General features: G+C 36.4%; 1 protein-coding gene across 1 annotated transcript in view; it reads left to right on the forward strand.

Moving 5' to 3' along the window:
• Nucleotides 1-48: 48 nt before the first annotated feature.
• LOC120632328 (translation initiation factor IF-2, mitochondrial) overlaps nt 49-24,038 on the forward strand; it is a 33,173-nt gene continuing 9,183 nt past the window's right edge. Inside the window, exons 1-11 of the mRNA XM_039902173.1 lie at nt 49-163; nt 1,432-1,570; nt 2,408-2,528; nt 5,549-5,712; nt 8,670-8,850; nt 10,177-10,353; nt 11,326-11,375; nt 12,584-12,798; nt 13,865-13,943; nt 20,629-20,754; nt 22,575-22,800. Of these exons, the coding sequence (XP_039758107.1) occupies nt 138-163; nt 1,432-1,570; nt 2,408-2,528; nt 5,549-5,712; nt 8,670-8,850; nt 10,177-10,353; nt 11,326-11,375; nt 12,584-12,798; nt 13,865-13,943; nt 20,629-20,754; nt 22,575-22,800 (1,504 nt within the window). The 5' untranslated portion in view covers nt 49-137. The remainder of the gene's footprint in view (nt 164-1,431; nt 1,571-2,407; nt 2,529-5,548; nt 5,713-8,669; nt 8,851-10,176; nt 10,354-11,325; nt 11,376-12,583; nt 12,799-13,864; nt 13,944-20,628; nt 20,755-22,574; nt 22,801-24,038) is intronic.

Consider the following 24,038-nt stretch of genomic DNA (forward strand, 5'->3'; position numbering starts at 1 on the left):
CTATTCGTAATTTTTAATTATATAAGATAAACATAATTATTTAATAAATAAGAAACAAACAATACATATTTAAACATTTCATTACACGTATGAAATGAATAAATAACTGCAGGTATTAACGATTTAGTTAACCAATAATGTATAGAAGTTTATTGTTTAAATGGTAAGTTACCTATTAAAATAGCGGATAACAGTTTCTGTGACACACTTTTAAATTTTTTTGTCAACTGTTCGTTGGTCTAGAGGTTAGCATGTTTGACTACAGGTGACGAGGTTCTGGGATCTATTCCTAGACTGGGCTGAAAAAACTTAAGTTTCCCCCTTTCCATTATCTGGGTCCTGTGCCCAGCACACAACTTACAATTGCTTGAGGATAGTATGAATGAATGAATTAATACACTTTTATTGTTCACCACATAAACATATAGTAAAATTATAAGCGAAAATTTACCAAAAAGTATGGCGGCCTTATCGCTACATAGCGATCTCTTCCAGGCAACCAAAGGTGTTAAAAACAGCTCAAGAAGAGAGGTAGTATAGTAGTAGCCAACTAAGACGGCTGATTGGCGCAGTTTGCAGCGACGCTGCTTTCTGAGTCCAAGGCTGTGGGTTTCATTCCCACTACTGGACAATGTTTGTGCGATGAGCATGAATGTTTTTCATTGTCCAAGTGTTTATCTGTATATTGTAAGCATTTATGTATATTATACATAAAATTGTCAAAGTCAAAAATATCTTTATGCAAGTAGGCCCATAGGTGGCACTTTTGATGTGTACATAAGAATTACACGGTAGTGAGATGATGACCACATTCGTATACTTAAAACTAAAGCTACAAGGGTTCCAAACGCGTCCTGGTCTAAAAAGAAGCCCACAAAAAACTTAGCCGGGTGTTTTTTTTTTTCTTATCACCATCTCACAATGTCATTTTAAATTATTAGAAAAGCAACCTGGATAGAGCAAAAATTTACACCCAAGCTTTTTTATCAATTATGTAGTCCTTTATACTATAATAGGACTTTTCTATAAGCTTACGTTTAATACAAACTTTGAACTTTTTAAGAGACATCTCCAAGATGACAATTGGTAGTTTATTGTAGAATTGTATGCAATTTCCTTTAAACGAATTATGAATTTTATGTAACCTAGTATATTGCACTGTAAGTTTATTCTTACTTCTAATGTTTAAATTATTGCAATCACATTTTTTCTTAAATTTGGAAATGTTTTTATTATATGTGCCCATAACACTAGCTAGTAAGCATACTTTGTGGCTAGATGGTGATGTGTGTATTGTCGTATGTAGTATAGTATACTATTAGTGCTGGCCCTGGGCCAGAAAAATTATGACTAATGTATGCTGTTCCAAATAAACAATTCTTTGCATATTGTAAAAAAATATATGTAAATTATAAATGATGTTGATTTCAGGTTACCATTAAAACACATCAAAAATGAATGCATATCACAGCTGCCTGAAACTGCATTTTCATGTGACTTTAGAAACTGGAAAAGATGTATATCAATATCTGGCATTAGTTTAAAAAAAAGAAAATCTGTAGAAGAAAGGGTTTGTTCTTATTATTAATTTTCAAAATATATTGTTAAGTTTCCAAATACGTCTGATCCTTCCATCCACTTTGGTAACCTGTTTTTTTGTTACCAGCAAAAAAAATACTACACCTTTTTGTAACTAGTTAGTATTAGTATGTAGTTATTAGTATGTATTTTTTTTTAATATGCACAACCTGCAGTATGTTATCCTTTTGTTTTCCTTATCCTAAGGTTGCCTGGAAGAGATCGCTACAAAGTGATAAGGCCGCCTTTTGTATACTTCTTCTGTCTGTGTTTTTTTTTATTCTTTTTTTGTATTTTTATTTGTGTGCAAATAAAGAGTATAAATAAATAAATAAATAAATAACTAGTTATTATTCAAAAATATTGTATCTGTGTTTGTAACTGAAATTTTACTATTTTGTAACTGGTTGGAATAAGATTGATGTCTTTATGTAACATTTTACTAAGTTGATGATAAGTAGTTATAAAATCACATATTATATTGTTGTCTGTAGTGGTCTCCACATTACTGAACTAGATGGCTCCGCAAATATATTTTTTTAATTATAATTCAATTCAATTTATGTTTTATTGCTTACATTTTTTTTCACCAATGACACGTGGAATGGAGGAGACTGGATTTAATGTTGACACTGTAAATAGCAGAGATAATATTTTTTTTTATTAGTTTCTAGCATCAAATGACACAGAGAAGTAAATTAGTAATGAAGTACATATTAAGGACATAATAAGTACATAATAACGAGTACATATTATTAGACATATTTATTTATTTATTTATTTTTAGAAGAGACAGAGGTTAACACATTTGTAAATATAATATTTTTAGGCTGTCGAGAATCAAGGAAGAAGAGTGATAAGATATTCACCCAAAGCAGGCTCTGAAGTGGTGGGGATATGGCGCAATATGACTGTACAGGAGATAGCCAATGTTCTCAACAAAGATTTGGGTAAGTGATAGTTCTTCTTCTTCTTGTTCTTTCTCTAGGCTTGTCTCCATACTTGGTCGGCCGGAACCTTCCGTTGTACGTAAACCTTCCGTTGTACGTATTGCCACTGGTACGGCTCCCCGCTGGGTCACTCCAGCCAGCCGAGCTCACTCCAGAAGCTTAGCAGGCCGCTCAGGTTGCCAAGTGCTTCAGGGAGTGATGCTGGGGAGCCGAGCTATGCTGCGCGTTGTTCTGCTAGTCCTCTACATTGCAGCAGTACGTGAGTCGGTGTTTCATCTGCCTCCATGCACGCTCTGCACAGATGACTGTTGGTTAAACCTAAAACAAAAAGGTGTTTGTTTAGTGGGCAATTATCATACTCACTACCGTCCTTAGTTTTTTCCGACTTAGTTTTAGTAGTTTGGTTGTTGGGTGTTTAGGTTTGGAAAGACCTCCTTTGTATGTTTACACTCATTTTCGTTAATCCATAGCTCTTAGTGTGAGGATCGCGTCTGTTTATGTAGCCATGTTTTATATTGGTATGATCGGTTCCGGTCCTACCACTTTCAGTCATGTGGCCAGCCGCGCTAGTTCGTCGGCTGCGTCATTTCCCATGTTACCGTTATGACCTCGTGTCCATCTTAGAGTTACTCTGTTTGTGTTAGGATCGGTAAAGCATTGGGGCAGTCTTGGAGGTTTTGGATTAAGTCATGTATTTTGCTAGAGCTTTCAGTATTGTCTGGCTATCACTGTTTATGTTGATGTTGACGCCTGATACCTTCCTGTTTAACATAGCTGTGGCCGCTTCTGTGATACCCACGCACTCCTTGAATGAATGACAGAGTTATTCCTCTGGTATACTCCTGCGCCTTTGCCTGAGTTTGTTTTTGAACTTCGATTGCGGCGGTGTTAGTTTTGTGTGTTATGTTGCCTTCTGTAGTTACTTTATAGTTCCTGTCTAGCACATGTCGCGTTTTGTCACATATCCACTCCAGTTGTGGACATTTTGTAATTTCTTTTGATAGTATTTTTGTATGACCCGTGTTTGTGTTTTTCCACAGACCATAGTCCATATGCTTTAAGTCTGAAGGCAGCGATCGTGGCTTCCTCTTTGATGTGTAGGTGTAGTGGCGGTATGGCGTGACCTCTAGCGCCGTTGTTGGGGTCGTGGTCGTTGAAAGTTTTGTAGTTCTTGTTGCGTTGTCTTAAGTGTTGTTCTTGGCCACCATATAACTGAGGCGTAAGTTGCGAGCTTCTGACGACTTTAGTCCCTAGGTTTTACCTACCATGCGCTTGCATTGGTTAAGGATTATTGTTTGTTTCTGGATTTTTTTCCAGTTTAATTTGTTATCCAGTGTTATGCCGAGGTATATTACTTCGGTTGATAGTATTAGGGTTGTTTTAAATAAAGTTGGTGTTTAAGGGAAATCAGGTTTTCTCTTGTTGGTGAATAGTAACAGTTAAATCTTTTTTGGATTGACTGTGAGTTCGTTTTCTTTGCACCACTGCTTTTTGCATTATTGCGCAGGGGGTATTCTCCTGTTTTCCACATATAAGATTCCACATATATATATATACAGGATTGTAATATCATCTGCATAAGATATGGTGTGAAAACTTTTGTTGTTCGTCTTCGTTATTAGCTCGTCAACCACAAGGTTCCACAGGATGGGAGATAAGACTCCGCCCTGCGGACAGCCTTTGGCTACCATGCCTACGTCATACCATGCATGACGGTTCCGTTAATGTCTAGTGTGATGACCCTTAGTTCTAAAGGGGCTCTTATCCATTTTCGTATTGTGTCCGGTACTTCGTATCTTGCGAGAGACGAGTCTATGCTCTTGCAAGTTGTTCTATCGAAAGCTCCTTCGTTGTCTATGAAGGCGCCAAGCGTCGATAGTTTGTTTTCCAAGTCGTGTTCTACTCTGCCTACGACTGAGTGTAAGGCTGTTTCTGTAGACTTACCCGTACTGTAGGAATGTTGATTTTGGTGTATGGTACATGAATAAGCCGGCAAGAAACTCAACAGTTGCTTTTTTCCACTATCAACAATTTACATTTTACATTTTAAAATTAATTTTTCTATCTTGTGAGAGATGAAAGCAGAGCCGGATGCTTCCAAGCAACTTGTCATTAAGAAATTCATCAATCGTATAGTAACCTCGCTGTAATAAATGTGTTTTAACACATTTTTTAAACTAATGCATTGGTAGGTCCAAAATTACCTTAGGAATTATATTATAAAAGCGTATACTCAATCCCACAAATGACTTCTGCACCTTTCGCAGACGATATGCAGATGTCACTAATTTATGACCATTTCTTGTAAGTCGACTGTTAGAATAGAAATGTTGATGACAAATCCTTGGGGTATGTTCATTGGATATCAATAACAATTTGTACCACCAGTAGTCTATTCTCCAATTATTTTTTTCCTAAATCTAAGGTTACGTGGCAGAGATCGCTATCAAGCGATAACGCCGACTCTTGTATTCTACTTCTTTCTTCTTCATGTTTCTGTTTTTTTATTTGTATATGTAACTGTTGTGGAATACAAATAAACGGTTAAATAATAATAATAACGATGTCATATTACTATTCCACATGACGATAATCTGGTGAAAGCTGAAAAGGAAAAAGTATCTAAATACTTGGACCTTGCTCACGAGATTATCGCCATGTGGAATGTTGAGTCGACCGTTGTTGTTCCGATCGTCGTTTCAGTCAATGGTCTTCTCACGAAAAGCTTCGACCAACATCTTAAGAAGCTTTCGCTTCGTTGTTGGATCAAGGGTCGGATACAGAAGGCAGTAGTCCTTGAAACGGCGCGTGTTGTGAGGAGGTTCCTCAGTGGAGGGTGGAAGTTTTTTTTTTATAAATTTTTAATAGTGATTTTTAAGCATTGTTAATAATAAAAAAAAAAAAAAAGAAAAATAATAAATGATAGATAAATATAGGCACGATGTCATTGCTCTCTGCAACTTACTATTCTGTCCGAAACATCACACCAGAATGCTATAAAACAGAATGTTTTATTTCAGATCATGTGTTCAAAGCATTAGAGTTTGCAGACAAGAATTCAGATGTATCATACAAAAAGAACACAGTCATACACAACCCACAGATAATAAGAGACGTTGTCAAGATATCAGGATGCAGATTCAAATTGGTTGCCAGACCAGATGAGGAAGTGCAAGAGGAGGAGGTAAAATAAAAAAAAAAAATATTAAGTATCAAAAACATCCGAGGGTATATATATGGATCCACACTAGGTACCTATTCCTATTTCGTGGGTGCCCATTTACAATTTAACAGCTTTCGCAGTGCTAATAACATTTGCTTAAACAAACCACGAACAAATTACGGTAAGAAAAACATAAGCTTTGAAGGAACATTATAATAAATTACCCAACGACATTGAAATAGAACAAAATTTCAATATTTTTAAGAAAAAACTCAAAATTTTTGTAATTGACAAAATCTGAGTGCGATCCTGTCTATGTATGACAGTATATGAAGTATTTATTTATAATTTTACCCTCAAGTTTTTTATATAATGTCTGATTGTTTTGTACGTGCCGTTGTTTGTAGTTTTAATATTACCTACATAAAATAAGTTGTAAATATTCTCATTGAGTGAAATTGTAACACTATCAATTAAATCACCGGAGTGAGCCCGCAGACTTTGGCAATTGAAAGTGTACTGTCAAACCTTATAGCTAACTTCAGGGTGTCGATTTTTGTGACGGTGAGCGCGCATCGTAAAAATTTACTCTCATATTTTTTCCCTAACGTGCCAAAAGAAGTATATCTTCAAAAAGTTTTCTGTTGAATCATAGCCTTTTTTACGGAGCAATGTTTAATGCTACAAATACCGGTGACTTTATTATAAAAAAGACGTCTATAAATGGACTGGAACGATAAGGCAAACTCGACTTGATTCTGGGCAACGAGATCTTAAAGAACGTCTATTAAGCCGTGTGACGCAGTGGGCAGCGTCCCTGCTTTCTGAGTCCAACGCTGTGGGTTCGATTCCCACATCTGGAAAATGTTTGTTTGATGAACATGAAAGTGTCTGGGTTTTATCTGTATATTATAAGTATTTATGTATATTATTCATAAAAATATTTAACAGTCATCTTACTACCACGAGCTACGCTTACTTTGGGGCTAGGTGGCGATGTGTCTATTGTCATAGTATATTTATTTATTTATTTATATTTATAAGGCCGCCCTTTGAACTGGGTTTTATATTTAGTGTTATTTGTTTATAATTTCACTAGCTGTTGCCCGCGACTTCGTCTGCGTTTGATTTTGTTTTTTTGAGCATTCAATTCGCATTCAAGTATTCAGTATCGCTAAGCCATAAATGAAATGCTTGCTGCTGTCCGCTGGTGAGTTCTGTCCTCTATCTCCAACCACATTCATCAGATCTACACACGTATTATAACCTCTATAGCACAAAAACAATTATTTAAATCGGTTATAATTTGTCGGAGTTATGGTGTAAAATCGTCAAACACTTTCACCTAGTGTTGCCCAAATGCAAGAACAAGACGAGACTTAGCCAGTCTTGGTCTTGGTCTTGCGCCAATACACCTGGTCTTGGTCTTGGTCTTGGTCTTGCGCTCCCAGTCTTGGTCTTGGTCTTGCAGCAAGAGTCTTGCAAGTCTTGCAATTACCTATTAGTCTATTACTATTTATTAAAGTTTACTTTAAATCTTAGAAAAACGTATTAGAATTGGAACATTGTGAGCTTGAATTAACATAGCCATAGTAAAGATCAAGCAGATTAATAAATAACTGAAGATTTGATAAGAAATTCGAAAAATCAACTGACCTATATGTCGTTTTCCATGGAAGTAACTGTTTCTTAATAAACATTTATGATTTATAAGCTTACATTTGCTAAAACATGTAAAAAAACAAATTAATTACAATAACTTGACTGTATTTTAAAGAACAATACTTATCTGTCTAGAAAGAGATTGAACCCTCAACTTATAAGAAATTTAATAAAAGAGTTTTACGATTTATCATTTATTTGAATAAAAAATAAAATACAACACAAATCAACAGCTTTATCATTAGGTTATGATACTTTATATCAATTCTTTTGACCAAGAATTAATACAAAGTAACCATCTGGCTGACTCATCACTTAACCTATTTCTATGTTTTCTAATTACTAATGATGCTTTAGAAAATAACCTCTCAGCAGGTACTGAAGTTGCAGGTATTGAGAGAAAATCACGGGCCATTTTCGATAAAATCGGATACTCTGTCTCATGCGTCCTCCACCAATCTAAAATCACCAATCTGAAACTTATTTATTCTTTGGAACACCTGTAGGTACTCTTAAAATTCGAAATTATTTTGCATGAATAGTGTCAAATGTTATGATTTCGGCGCGGCGGCAACGATTGTTTTAGATTTCAAAAGAAGCCGCCGGCGCGTGTATCATAACCATGTACTTCCGAAAAGCGGCAAATTTCTTTGAGAAGTAAGTACAAAACCTTTGATGCCGCATTATCAAAGTGCCGATGGTTAAAACATAACTATGCATGCACTCAGTTTGATTTTAATAGATATTTTTTTATTCGCTATGTTTATGGTATTAGTCGTAATGCGCATAGGTCCAGTTTTTCATATTCTTTGATATAGTTTTTTGCGTCTCATAGAATTCCTAAGCGTACCTACCTACCTATACACCGAACTGTTACACCTAACTACTCCGTGAAATAGCGCTAAGTCCTAGCTGCAAGACGCAAGAGTCTTGCAGGCTATGTCTTGTTCTTGCTCAAGTCTTGCACGGTCAGTCTTGGTCTTGGTCTTGCTAAAAATACGCGGTCTTGTTCTTGGTCTTGGTCTTGCAAAAACGCAAGAACAAGACCAAGACTGCAAGACCAAGACTGAATTTGGGCAACACTACTTTCACCCCCTCTCCCAAAGGAACCGAGCTTAATGTCGGGATAAAAAGTATCCTATATTACTTCTAACACTTACAAGAATATGTGTACAAAGTTTCATGAGGATCAGTTTAGTAGTTTTTGCGTGAAAGCGTAACAAACAAACTTACATTGACATTTATAATATTAGTAAGGATTTGTAGGGATAGGGATTATTTTAGGCGTACAATAAAGTGTATTTTCACGAATTCAGAACAAGGACGCAATGCCATCACCACCCGCACCTCCCGAGGCGCTGAGGCCACGACCGCCCGTGGTGTGTGTGATGGGCCACGTAGACCATGGCAAGACTACACTCCTTGACGCTCTGAGAGACACCTCCGTCGTGGACACTGAGTTTGGAGGCATTACTCAGCACATTGGCGCTTTTGAAGGTAATGCATAGGATTTTTTTTAATTCCACTACAATCTATTTATTTATGTATAGGTATACTAAAAAAAAAATACTAAATATACTACGACAATACACACATCGCCATCTAGCCCCAAAGTAAGCTGATGAATATTTTTAATGAATATAATACACATATTTATAATATACAGATAAACACCCAGACACTGAAAAACATTAATGTTCATCACACAAACATTTTCCAGTTGTGGGAATCGAACCCACGGCCTAGGACTCAGAAAGCAGTATATATTAATTAACAGTATCTGTTTATAATATTCGTCAACTCTTGGCACTTTAAGAAATAAAAATAATTATGGCACTATAAGTATTAAAAGCTTTTTAAGGTTCTTTTTTTTTCTTTATTATTCGCTTGGGACTTAATTCCTAAGCAATTGTGGTTACTGTTATCGTTTATGTATAACTATGTTGTGGAAACTTCATCGGTTTATGTGATATACAAATACGGCATTATTCTTATGTGTAATAGTACTGTTTGTTTCCTTTGAAAAGGTAATTAATAAATATATATTGTAAATTTATTAGATAAATATAGTAATATAAATATGTTTATATGCACTACCTACATCTCGTCTTGAGCTGTGTTTTACGCCATTGGTTGCCTGGAAGAGATCGCTAAGCAGCGATAAGGCCGCCAAATTGTATACTTTGCGTAACATTTTTATTTACAATGAAAGTGTATTCATTCATTCATTCTTTCTTGCATTGATTCATTAAATTTAGCCCTTGACTTCAATCTCACATGGTGGTATTGATAATGGTAACGGCCGCCTGGGGTTATGGGGTTACAAAACCCCTACACCGGCATATTAGGGGCACGTCTTTTAGGGTGGATCGTTGATCGTCCGGGATGTACAACGGGTTCCCCGGGCGTCTAACAAAGCCAACAAGAGGGACATGCCGCGGTGGTTTCTAGTTCGGGTAAACCTACTTTAGAGGGAGGGAGTGGGAGTCCCAGATAACTTCCACCCTGCCAAAGGGTCGGAGGTAGCAATAAAGCATTTCCACCACGCCAAAAAAAAAAAGGTGGAACATTGATGCCAAACGTCACTTTTGCATACAAAAAAATACAAAGGCTATGTTTGATTGCAAATCGTTTAGCAGCACGTATTTGTCGTAACTAGCCACGGCCGAAGCCTCCCAGACTAGACCAGAGAAAATTCCGAAATTATAAATTTTGAATTGGCACTGTCGGGAATCGAACCCTCCAGTTTAGAATCGCAGCGCTCCCCGTTCGCCATTGAGGTCTGTTATAGAAAATATATTGGATATGAAACGCGTGTTTCAGTGAAGCTGTCGTCCGGGGAGAAGGTAACGTTCCTAGATACGCCCGGGCACGCGGCTTTCACCGCCATGCGCTCGCGCGGCGCGCAAGCCACCGACATCGTGGTGCTGGTGGTGGCAGCGGACGACGGTGTGATGGAGCAGACGGTGGAGTCCATTCGCATGGCCAGGGAGGCGGACGGTGGGTCATTCTCAGAGGCGCACAAATGCACTGCCTACCTTTAAATTTTATATAAGTCGTTTTTGAGTAGGATTTTTTTCAATTCGAAACCATATTCCTGCTTTATGCCTAACTTGGATAGAGACCCTGTGCACGGTCCCATCTTTGAAACAATCACAGATTTTCTTCTTTGCACGGCTAGCTTGGGCAGAGAGACATTTTTCTTCCCGGGGAAAGGATAATTCAATTTAAATTTAAAAAAACTTTATTCATGAAAAGAGGTGGCTGAAACGTTACTCGTCACTAGCCACGGCCGAGTACAAGCGGTTTAAACCGCGAGGAAGAAGTTGTTAATCTTGTTAATAAAATGCAAATTTCAAGTCTGTGACGAAAGCTTTTGCTGTCCTGTATACGACTTACAACTCTATGCCATTAATATAAGGTTGAGTATTAAATCGCATGGACGCGGCATAACGCTTTTTCGTTACGTGACGAAATCAACCAATTAACTTCTACCGTCAGTAAGGAACACGGGTCATCTATCCCCAAAGTAAGCGTAGCTGGTGCTATGGGTACTAAAAATGTAAAAATGTGTGTAAAAATCTTTATTTGGAAAATATATGTACTGTACTGACAAAATATGCGTGAAACACAAAATGTTAACATCTATATTTAAGTATACACTTACAAAAGTATAATAAACACTTAAATATAGATGTTAACATTTTGTGTTTCACGCATATTTTGTCGTTCAGTACAGTACATATATTTACAAAATAAAGAAGACTAATTGAATCTAAGGCTGATTTTTAATGAATATTTTACATAAATACTTATAATATGCTGATAAACAGTCAGACATTCGTGTTCATAACACAAACATTTTCCAGTTGTGGGAATTGGACCCACGGCCTTGGACTCAGAAAGCAGAGTCGCTAACCACGTTGCCAATCGGCCGTCAAAATTTTTGACGTTTTATTTTCTTGTTTACAGTTCCTATACTAGTGGCGATCAACAAAATCGACAAGCCAGGTGTTAACATAGTAGGTATGCCTCGATATTATATGTGTTATATGTTTTTCTTATTATCGTCCGGCGGAAGGATTCAATCATGGCTAGTTACCACAGAATCCTCATTTAGCCATTATTGCATGCAATATGTTGTGTCCAAGAACGAAACGAACGAAAAATCCGATTCATCTTTTTTTGCTAAATGTGATACATATCGATTATGATATCGATATTAATATCAATTTTAATATCGATATCGATATAGATAACAACATCGATATCGATAGTAATATCGGAGTTGCTATCGATATCCATATTTTAATCGATATGAATATCGATACCATACCATAGTTTTGGTGTTCATAAAATTTATTACATTTTATAATTATTAATTTAAATGACTGGATATTATTTCTTACTAATTATTTCATTAGATGTATGCATGATTTTATAAAAATAGAATTAAAATAATAAATTTTAGAAGTCAGATCTTACACTTTTCAAAAAATTTATTAACATGGTAAAAACATTGATCCAAATGGTAGTCAAACAGTTTTTTCTTAAATTAAGATATCAATTCACACGTCGCGTCGTCATTACGGCTCACTTCACACCCGTGAAATGTTGCTAGCTCAGAAACTTTTAACATTTACCCCATTTTATGGTAAACGTTTAGAACATTAGAGGTAAAAATAATGACTGCAACTGCTAAATGAACCGCCCGCCTGTTCGTGGAACACTACTAAAGTGGAGTGGTTTTTGATGCTTCGTAATTAGTCGTGTACACGGTTTCTGTACATTCTTAATTCTGTGGTTACCATTCTAACGACGAAGACGTGACACGAAATTATTAAGCGTTCAGATATATCATGACACATGAAAAACTGCCCTAGATTGTTCAGAAGTATCTACTGTGTCCAAGAAATATCTTATTTTCGCAGAAATTAAAGGTTTTGTTGATATGAATTGTAAATTATATTTAAAAAAAGTTATTTCCCGCGAAAACGCTCGCAGGGTGTCATGGCCGACCTCGTGACGTCATAGGCAAACTAGAGCTTTAGTTCAGTTTTGTTGTGTACTCAAGCTACACGCTAACTTCATGGTGTCTGTTTTTTGGGACGGTGTGCGCGCATCGTAAAAACTTACACTAAGCATTTTTGCCTAACGCGCCAAAAGAAATATAACTTCAATAATAATAATAATTTAATACTATTAAATACTATAGTATCAATATTTGCAGGAGAAAACAATGCGCTCCTTAGCCAAGCACGGGATACTATGCGAAGCTTTGGGCGGTGACGTGCAGGCGATAACGGTGTCTGCGCTGAAGAAGTTACACCTGGACACCCTCGTGGAAGCCCTCATCCTGCAGGCTCAGCTGATGGACCTGAAAGCTGACCCGGGTGGCTACGTCGAGGGTGTTGTGATAGAAGCACTGGTTGATCCTCGGACTGGGTAAGAACTTAACTGAGTTATCTACATTTTGGGAACCGAATGCTGTAGAAGTGTCATAACAAACAGACAGACTGTCAGGTTACAAATAGAAAAGTTCCCTGACGCAGCGTGGCGCTGTGATTTTAAATTGGAGTTCCCTGGTTCGATTCTGTATAGGGGCCCGATGATTCGATCGGGTGCAACAGTAATTATTTTACCTCTAATGTTCTTAATGTTTACCATAAAATAGGGGAAATGGGAAAATTTCGTGAGCTAGCAACATTCCGCGGGTGTGAAGTGAGACGTGTGCGGCACGCTTTCACTGTTTTTGGACAAAATGCACTGCATGCAATAAATACTGAATGAAGGTTCTGTTTTCAAAATTAAATCAAAACACACTTCACTGTACCCCAAATACAAACAATTAGAATAAAATAAAACACGAAATAAAAAAATAAAAAGTACAATAGGCGGCCTTATCGCTTAGTAGCGACCAGGCAACCTACCAAAGAACGTGAAGTTTAGAAGATTTGTTAGGGTGTACACAAAATAATACATAAATAATAAACATAAATTAATAAATAATAATAAATTAAATACAATTTACTTACTTCATAAATGTACATATAATATAAGAAATACATATAGAATCTGTATGTTCTTAACCCTACGGTTCTTGGTAACTAATAATAAAATTTACACTTACACACACATACACACACACACACACACACACACACACACACACACACACACACACACACACACACACATACACACTAAATAAGTCGCTGCATGTTTTTATTGTTTTTTTTTGTAATTGAAACTTTATCATTGTTTTTATTTATCTTTGTTTATTTGACATACCCGGCTGTAATTTTTTTTTATTGGCATTTATTATGTTATACTTTTGTTTTATCGGTATTATACATTTAATGTTGGAGGTGGGCGTTAATTGTTGCGACACAGTTTATACTACTGCAATATATGTCGTGGCACCATGTTTATTGTGTGAATTCTGTACCGTTACCAATATTCTGAATGAATGCATAAATAACTAAAAATGTTATCTGGGTTATTTGAACAGGAAGCAAGCCACTGTGTTGGTACAGCGCGGCACTTTGCGGAAGGGGTGCATCATTGTTGCGGGGACCGGATGGGCCAAGGTCAGTATACGTCGGCTATCCTTTCGAACCTCTGTATGCTATCATCAGCGGGGTGCACTTCATAAATGCACAAAAGAACTGCATACCCTAAAACTTTTATATTACTCGTACAGGAGGACAACTTTTCCATTTTATGCCATCTTTCTGCTACAAACTAAACGAGGAAAACTTATGTAACATTAATGATTATTTTGAAATAAAATTTGACTAATAAATAGACTTTTCTAATTTTACTATTGGAACTGAAACTAAGTTTTATTGAATGGATTTGTATCGGTAAAAAAATTTGCACGCCTTTATGGCAAAACATGTTTGGACCATTTTTATTTTGTACCTTTTTACCACATATAACCTATGTTTAATGCAAATAAATAAAATTATTATTATTATGCCTACGCTGGTCAAAACGCCACTGGCTATCATCATATATTTGTCTGGCGGAAGGCTTCGGCGGTGGCTGGTTACCACCTTAACGACGTAGAAATACCGCTAAGTGAACCACCGCACCGGTACGATGTCGCATAGGAGACAATAAAGGGTATAACTGGTTAGCCGGCTACCATCTTAATAATATATTAATGTTATAATAATAATAATTGTCTTCATTGTGTCTCATTTAAAACGGATTCATATAATCTAAGGAACGGTTACAACTGTATTAGTTAAAAACTGTGTTACAGCTATTTCATTACACCCATCTCCGGGTTTGCTAATACAACTGTATTAGTACACACAGCACAGTTTTTAACTAATACAACTGTATTGGTTAAAAACTGTGTTACAGCTATTTCATTACGCCCACCTCCGGGTTTGCTAATACAACTGTATTAGTACACACAGCACAGTGTTTAACTAATACAACTGTATTAGTTAAAAACTGTGTTACAGCTATTTCATTACGCCCACCTCCGGGTTTGCTAATACAACTGTATTAGTACACACAGCACAGTTTTTAACTAATACAACTGTATTGGTTAAAAACTGTGTTACAGCTATTTCATTACGCCCACCTCCGGGTTTGCTAATACAACTGTATTAGTACACACAGCACAGTTTTTAACTAATACAACTGTATTAGTTAAAAACTGTGTTACAGCTATTTCATTACGCCCACCTCCGGGTTTGCTAATACAACTGTATTAGTACACACAGCACAGTTTTTAACTAATACAACTGTATTGGTTAAAAACTGTGTTACAGCTATTTCATTACGCCCACCTCCGGGTTTGCTAATACAACTGTATTAGTACACACAGCACAGTTTTTAACTAATACAACTGTATTAGTTAAAAACTGTGTTACAGCTATTTCATTACGCCCATCTCCGAGTTTGCTAATACAACTGTATTAGTACACACAGCACAGTTTTTAACTAATACAACTGTATTAGTTAAAAACTGTGTTACAGCTATTTCATTACGCCCACCTCCGGGTTTGCTAATACAACTGTATTAGTACACACAGCACAGTTTTTAACTAATACAGTTGTATTAGTTAAAAACTGTGTTACAGCTATTTCATTACGCCCATCTCCGGGTTTGCTAATACAACTGTATTAGTACACACAGCACAGTTTTTAACTAATACAACTGTATTGGTTAAAAACTGTGTTACAGCTATTTCATTACGCCCACCTCCGGGTTTGCTAATACAACTGTATTAGTACACACAGCACAGTTTTTAACTAATACAACTGTATTAGTTAAAAACTGTGTTACAGCTATTTCATTACGCCCACCTCCGGGTTTGCTAATACAACTGTATTAGTACACACAGCACAGTTTTTAACTAATACAGCTGTATTAGTTAAAAACTGTGTTACAGCTATTTCATTACGCCCACCTCCGGGTTTGCTAATACAACTGTATTAGTACACACAGCACAGTTTTTAACTAATACAACTGTATTAGTTAAAAACTGTGTTACAGCTATTTCATTACGCCCACCTCCGGGTTTGCTAATACAACTGTATTAGTACACACAGCACAGTTTTTAACTAATACAGTTGTATTAGTTAAAAACTGTGTTACAGCTATTTCATTACGCCCACCTCCGGGTTTGCTAATACAACTGTATTAGTACACACAGCACAGTTTTTAACTAATACAACTGTATTAGTTAAAAACTGTGTTACAGCTATTTCATTACGCCCACCTCCGGGTTTGCTAATACAACTGTATTAGTACACACAGCACAGTTTTTAACTAATACAACTGTATTAGTTAAAAACTGTGTTACAGCTATTTCATTACGCCCACCTCCGGGTTTGCTAATACAACTGTATTAGTACACACAGCACAGTTTTTAACTAATACAACTGTATTAGTTAAAAACTGTGTTACAGCTATTTCATTACGCCCACCTCCGGGTTTGCTAATACAACTGTATTAGTACACACAGCACAGTTTTTAACTAATACAACTGTATTAGTTAAAAACTGTGTTACAGCTATTTCATTACGCCCACCTCCGGGTTTGCTAATACAACTGTATTAGTACACACAGCACAGTTTTTAACTAATACAACTGTATTAGTTAAAAACTGTGTTACAGCTATTTCATTACACCCATCTCCGGGTTTGCTAATACAACTGTATTAGTACACACAGCACAGTTTTTAACTAATACAACTGTATTGGTTAAAAACTGTGTTACAGCTATTTCATTACACCCATCTCCGGGTTTGCTAATACAACTGTATTAGTACACACAGCACAGTTTTTAACTAATACAACTGTATTGGTTAAAAACTGTGTTACAGCTATTTCATTACGCCCACCTCCGGGTTTGCTAATACAACTGTATTAGTACACACAGCACAGTTTTTAACTAATACAACTGTATTGGTTAAAAACTGTGTTACAGCTATTTCATTACGCCCACCTCCGGGTTTGCTAATACAACTGTATTAGTACACACAGCACAGTTTTTAACTAATACAACTGTATTGGTTAAAAACTGTGTTACAGCTATTTCATTACGCCCACCTCCGGGTTTGCTAATACAACTGTATTAGTACACACAGCACAGTTTTTAACTAATACAACTGTATTAGTTAAAAACTGTGTTACAGCTATTTCATTACGCCCACCTCCGGGTTTGCTAATACAACTGTATTAGTACACACAGCACAGTTTTTAACTAATACAGTTGTATTAGTTAAAAACTGTGTTACAGCTATTTCATTACGCCCACCTCCGGGTTTGCTAATACAACTGTATTAGTACACACAGCACAGTTTTTAACTAATACAACTGTATTAGTTAAAAACTGTGTTACAGCTATTTCATTACGCCCACCTCCGGGTTTGCTAATACAACTGTATTAGTACACACAGCACAGTTTTTAACTAATACAGTTGTATTAGTTAAAAACTGTGTTACAGCTATTTCATTACGCCCATCTCCGGGTTTGCTAATACAACTGTATTAGTACACACAGCACAGTTTTTAACTAATACAACTGTATTGGTTAAAAACTGTGTTACAGCTATTTCATTACGCCCACCTCCGGGTTTGCTAATACAACTGTATTAGTACACACAGCACAGTTTTTAACTAATACAGTTGTATTAGTTAAAAACTGTGTTACAGCTATTTCATTACGCCCACCTCCGGGTTTGCTAATACAACTGTATTAGTACACACAGCACAGTTTTTAACTAATACAACTGTATTAGTTAAAAACTGTGTTACAGCTATTTCATTACGCCCACCTCCGGGTTTGCTAATACAACTGTATTAGTACACACAGCACAGTTTTTAACTAATACAACTGTATTAGTTAAAAACTGTGTTACAGCTATTTCATTACGCCCACCTCCGGGTTTGCTAATACAACTGTATTAGTACACACAGCACAGTTTTTAACTAATACAACTGTATTAGTTAAAAACTGTGTTACAGCTATTTCATTACGCCCACCTCCGGGTTTGCTAATACAACTGTATTAGTACACACAGCACAGTTTTTAACTAATACAACTGTATTAGTTAAAAACTGTGTTACAGCTATTTCATTACGCCCACCTCCGGGTTTGCTAATACAACTGTATTAGTACACACAGCACAGTTTTTAACTAATACAACTGTATTAGTTAAAAACTGTGTTACAGCTATTTCATTACGCCCACCTCCGGGTTTGCTAATACAACTGTATTAGTACACACAGCACAGTTTTTAACTAATACAACTGTATTAGTTAAAAACTGTGTTACAGCTATTTCATTACGCCCACCTCCGGGTTTGCTAATACAACTGTATTAGTACACACAGCACAGTTTTTAACTAATACAACTGTATTAGTTAAAAACTGTGTTACAGCTATTTCATTACGCCCATCTCCGGGTTTGCTAATACAACTGTATTAGTACACACAGCACAGTTTTTAACTAATACAACTGTATTAGTTAAAAACTGTGTTACAGCTATTTCATTACGCCCACCTCCGGGTTTGCTAATACAACTGTATTAGTACACACAGCACAGTTTTTAACTAATACAGTTGTATTAGTTAAAAACTGTGTTACAGCTATTTCATTACGCCCATCTCCGGGTTTGCTAATACAACTGTATTAGTACACACAGCACAGTTTTTAACTAATACAACTGTATTGGTTAAAAACTGTGTTACAGCTATTTCATTACGCCCACCTCCGGGTTTGCTAATACAACTGTATTAGTACACACAGCACAGTTTTTAACTAATACAACTGTATTAGTTAAAAACTGTGTTACAGCTATTTCATTACGCCCACCTCCGGGTTTGCTAATACAACTGTATTAGTACACACAGCACAGTTTTTAACTAATACAACTGTATTAGTTAAAAACTGTGTTACAGCTATTTCATTACGCCCACCTCCGGGTTTGCTAATACAACTGTATTAGTACACACAGCACAGTTTTTAACTAATACAACTGTATTAGTTAAAAACTGTGTTACAGCTATTTCATTACGCCCACCTCCGGGTTTGCTAATACAACTGTATTAGTACACACAGCACAGTTTTTAACTAATACAACTGTATTGGTTAAAAACTGTGTTACAGCTATTTCATTACGCCCACCTCCGGGTTTGCTAATACAACTGTATTAGTACACACAGCACAGTTTTTAACTAATACAGTTGTATTAGTTAAAAACTGTGTTACAGCTATTTCATTACGCCCACCTCCGGGTTTGCTAATACAACTGTATTAGTACACACAGCACAGTTTTTAACTAATACAGTTGTATTAGTTAAAAACTGTGTTACAGCTATTTCATTACGCCCATCTCCGGGTTTGCTAATACAACTGTATTAGTACACACAGCACAGTTTTTAACTAATACAACTGTATTAGTTAAAAACTGTGTTACAGCTATTTCATTACGCCCACCTCCGGGTTTGCTAATACAACTGTATTAGTACACACAGCACAGTTTTTAACTAATACAACTGTATTGGTTAAAAACTGTGTTACAGCTATTTCATCACGCCCACCTCCGGGTTTGCTAATACAACTGTATTAGTACACACAGCACAGTTTTTAACTAATACAGTTGTATTAGTTAAAAACTGTGTTACAGCTATTTCATTACGCCCACCTCCGGGTTTGCTAATACAACTGTATTAGTACACACAGCACAGTTTTTAACTAATACAGTTGTATTAGTTAAAAACTGTGTTACAGCTAGTTCATTACGCCCATCTCCGGGTTTGCTAATACAACTGTATTAGTACACACAGCACAGTTTTTAACTAATACAACTGTATTAGTTAAAAACTGTGTTACAGCTATTTCATTACGCCCATCTCCGGGTTTGCTTGAATCTTAGATAACATCATCACATACCAGCGAATGAGATTGCAGTCAAGGGCTTCAATGAACTAACTTACACTTTTCTTGCACACAAAACAAAAAAAATACAGTTTTTTTAATAACAACACAACACTTAGGGTGCGTCCATAAATTACGTGAGGTGTTTTTTTTTTATTTTCTGTCACACCCTGTTGAGATCTGGTCGTGAGACTTTATAAACCGCCTCCCCCAACCCCCAATCTCACGTGAGAATTTTCAAAATGTGGGTTTCTTACGTAAACGCGTTTGCAGTACCCAAATAGTATAATATATATTTTTTTTTATCAGAAAAAAAATTTAGTGATATTTGACTGGACCCCCTTCCCCCGTTTAACATCTCACGTATTTTATGAATACATATTGGCGGCTTTATCGCTACATAGCGATCTCTTTCAGGCAACGAATGCCGTAGATGCACCATATACAGAAAATAGATAGACGGTGTATATATGTATACACATAAAAATATAAATAAATTAATAAATAAATATAAATATACAATGTGTAAATGAAACCGAAATATTACTTCACAGGCTCACTACTGCCCGGGTCCGCTATCACAATGACCCGGGTTTGCTCGCAGTCCACCGACCAAGTGCGGGTTGACTTCACACGCTTTTCCTCACGATGATTTCCTTTACCGTTAAATCAAACGACATTTAATTTCCTGAAAAGCACATTACTCAGAAAGAGTTCAAGATAACTTGACTATCAAATCTTTTGATATTGGTTTGGTTAATTTACACTTGTTACAATTTTTAACAAGGCAGTTGTCTGTGTGTGCTGCAAACACAGCGCATTATTTTTGGACACAATGTATGTAATATATATAAATTTGTGTCTAGGTCAGAGTGCTGAACACCGCAGAGGGGGTGTCGATACAGGAAGCTCCCCCCTCCACTCCCGTGTCAGTACTGGGCTGGCGTGAAATGCCTTCAGCTGGAGACCAGGTCCTGGAAGTGGACACCGAGGTAAGCTTTCTAGATGACCATGGGACCCATGAACGATGTTCGCAATAGCTATGTAACATTTAACGGAATTATAATAATAATTATAATTCCCAAAATATATAAATTATAATAAAATTAGATTAAATTTATATAATAATGTTTATAACATTCCCTTCCATGGGTACTTTAAATAAAGACGAAATTGCAATTTATACAATAATTTCTTCTTTAAATAAACTCGTAAATATCTTTTTAAATGTCACTTATATATGTAAAAAACGTTGGTGACTTTAAGAAAAGGTTCGATATATGAACTCGGGAAAAGAGTTCTTTACATTTATAATCACGAAACTTTAGTAGGTGTGAAGGTTACAAGAACTCTTCCCAGGCGTCATGGCTACACAATTATTTTTTAAATTCTATAGTTGTAATAACACTGTTATAATGTAGTATTTCCAGTGTTAGAAAGTACTCTATTACTAGAGACTTAAAGATCAAAATCGTGCGTGGCAACGAACTATGGAAACTTTCTTCAATTAAAATAATGAATTTTAAAATGTAAAATGTAAATTGTTGATATTGGAAAAGAGCAACTGCAGAGTTTCTTGCCGGCTTCTTCTCGGTAGAATCTGCCTTCCGAACCGATGGTAGAGTCACTACACACAGACAGACTTGACGTTTCAAAAGACGTTTGAATTGAAATGAATTTAGAATTTTTGAAAAGCGACACTGCAGTTGACTATCAGTTTTTACATTGTTATAGACTTTTGAGGTCTTTGCCGTTGACGTTTGACCCCAAACCGTAGGGCGATTACGTATCTCCCGACAAACTTGCGACAGGCGAGAATCTTGCACTCTTTGCTTTGAAACGTCATTTTTGTTTGATTGCAAATTTCGCGTGACACCTGTCGCAAACCTGCCGTGAGATAGAGTGGCAACTATTGAGTTTCTTGCCGGCTCTTCTTGATAGAATCTGCTTTCCGAATCGGTGGTACAAACGGTGTTTTCCAAACAGACTGACTTGACGTTACAAAAGTGTTTATAAAGTAGGCCTAGGTACTTGAAATAAATGAATTTTGAAAAAGATTCGAAATCACCCTGCGGAGCGTTTTGGCGCCATTTTTAATAAGTAGTAGTAGCCGAAGTATACTTCAAAAAGTAAAAAAGTAAGCCCGCAAATATGGTATTTTATTTTTAGACGGCCGATTGGCGCAGTGGGCGACCCTGCTATTGGAGTCTAAAGCCGTGGGTTCGATTCCCACAACTGAAAAACGTTTCTGCGATGAACATGAATGATTTTCAGTGTCTGGGTGTTTATCTCTATTTTAGAGATAAACACCCACACACTAGAGAAGGTGTGTGGGTATGTTCCGTATAGGCTCCGAAACGGCTTGACCGATTTCAATGAAACTTTCAGGGAATCTCCGGATTGACCTGGCAAGTAATCCTGTAAGGTTTGGTGACGATCGGAGCACTCCTATTTTTGAACTGTCAAACTGTCAAATACAGCTTTTATTTACTATGATGATATTCTATTGTTAGGTGTACATGGGTGTAGATAATGATCTTCACATCTTCACCCGCTCGAGAAGAGAATGAATACGGAGAGAAATAAATGATTTAATATATTACGAGACTTAAATTGAAAATTTAATGATGTCAGTTTATTGTTTAAATAAAATAAAGCAAAATCTAGCCCGGCGAAGCGGGCTGGGTACGCTAGTTACTCATAAAAATATTCATCAGTCATCTTAGTACCCATAACACAAGTTACACCTACTTTGGGGCTAGATGGCGATGTGTGTATTGTGGTAGTATATTTATTAATCGTTGCCGAATAGAAGCGCGCCAACGAGGTGATGCGTTGGCGCAACGTCCAAGCCATGAAGGAGAAACAAGCGCTGGACTCCGCGGCCATATCCAGCAAGGAGCTGGAGCACCGCGCCCAGTACAGCCAGCAGCTGGCCCACAAGCGAGCGCTGGGCCGCTACCGGCTGCGGCCCGCTGGCCCGCGACAGAAGATGATCCAACAAGACACGCACCCCTCGCTCAGCGTGCTGGTCAAAGGTCCCCGTAATTTTTTTTACCGTGTTAAAAAACCATGACGACTTCCATGGCGCAATGGTGAGCGCTGTGAATCCAAAAGTAAGTTTGGGTTTAAGAATCAAATTAAACAATATTTATTGGCCAAACAGGTGGAATTCCAAGAACATGTGGCGGAGTCATCTTTACTCTAGAGACAGTCTGTAAACTTTACTTTACCACTTACTAATTTTATATTTATATATTTTGTATACCGACCCCCTTCAGGTGATTTTAGCGATTTCGAGAATGTCATGGAGGATGTACTAAAGCGTTTGTGTCTTTCTACTAAAAAAGTAATTGTATGTGGCGATTTCAATGTCGACATTTTACTAGAAAATGCAACAACTGCTAGATTGCTTAACTTATTTAAATGTTTTAATTTGTGTCACACTTTTAGTGAACCTACTAGAGTAACTGCAACTTCAGCATCCTGCTTAGATAATATTTTTTTCAATTGTGACATTTTAGATAAAAGAATAATTAATAATTTAAGGTCAGATCATTGTGGTCAACTTATTACTGTTTTAAATACTATCAATAAAAGCAGACAAATTATAAAGTGTAGGCCAATAACTAAGACTAAATTAATGCGATTCAAACGTGAAATTACTGCGAAAATCCCTGGTATTGCGTGCGAACATTTTCATCCGGACAGTCTTTATAGTGCACTATTTAATACTATAAACAACGAATTTAATAGAGTATTCAACTTTAAGCACATCAATGTCAGTAATAAATTAAAATTTAGTGACTGGGCTACTGTAGGTATATATAAAAGTAGGGAGAAGTTGTATGAGCTGTATGATGAAAAACAATTTAATCATACTCCAACTTTCGTAGAACACGTAAAAAAATACTCTAAAATATTTAAGAATGTTTGCACTAATGCGAAATCGCTACACATTAAATATAGTATAATGAAATCTGATAACAAAATACAAACAACCTGGAAAATAGTTAATTACGAGTCAGGAAAAACTAAATCTCGTGATGTGGATTTTGAACTTATTGTTGATAACAATAAAGTGACGTCTGACAGGGAGGTTGCTAATACTTTCGAAAACTTCTTTCAGAATGTTCCCATTTTGTTAACAGATTCTCTAAGCTCTTCACCAATAGCAGCTCAGCGTATATTGAGAGATAATGTTAAAGAGTGCAATGTTTTATTTAATTTTAAACATATATCTGCAATAGATATTGTAAAGAATTTCAGGTTATTA

Source organism: Pararge aegeria, chromosome 19, assembly GCF_905163445.1.
Source record: "Pararge aegeria chromosome 19, ilParAegt1.1, whole genome shotgun sequence".
NCBI classification, from domain to species: domain Eukaryota; kingdom Metazoa; phylum Arthropoda; class Insecta; order Lepidoptera; family Nymphalidae; genus Pararge; species Pararge aegeria.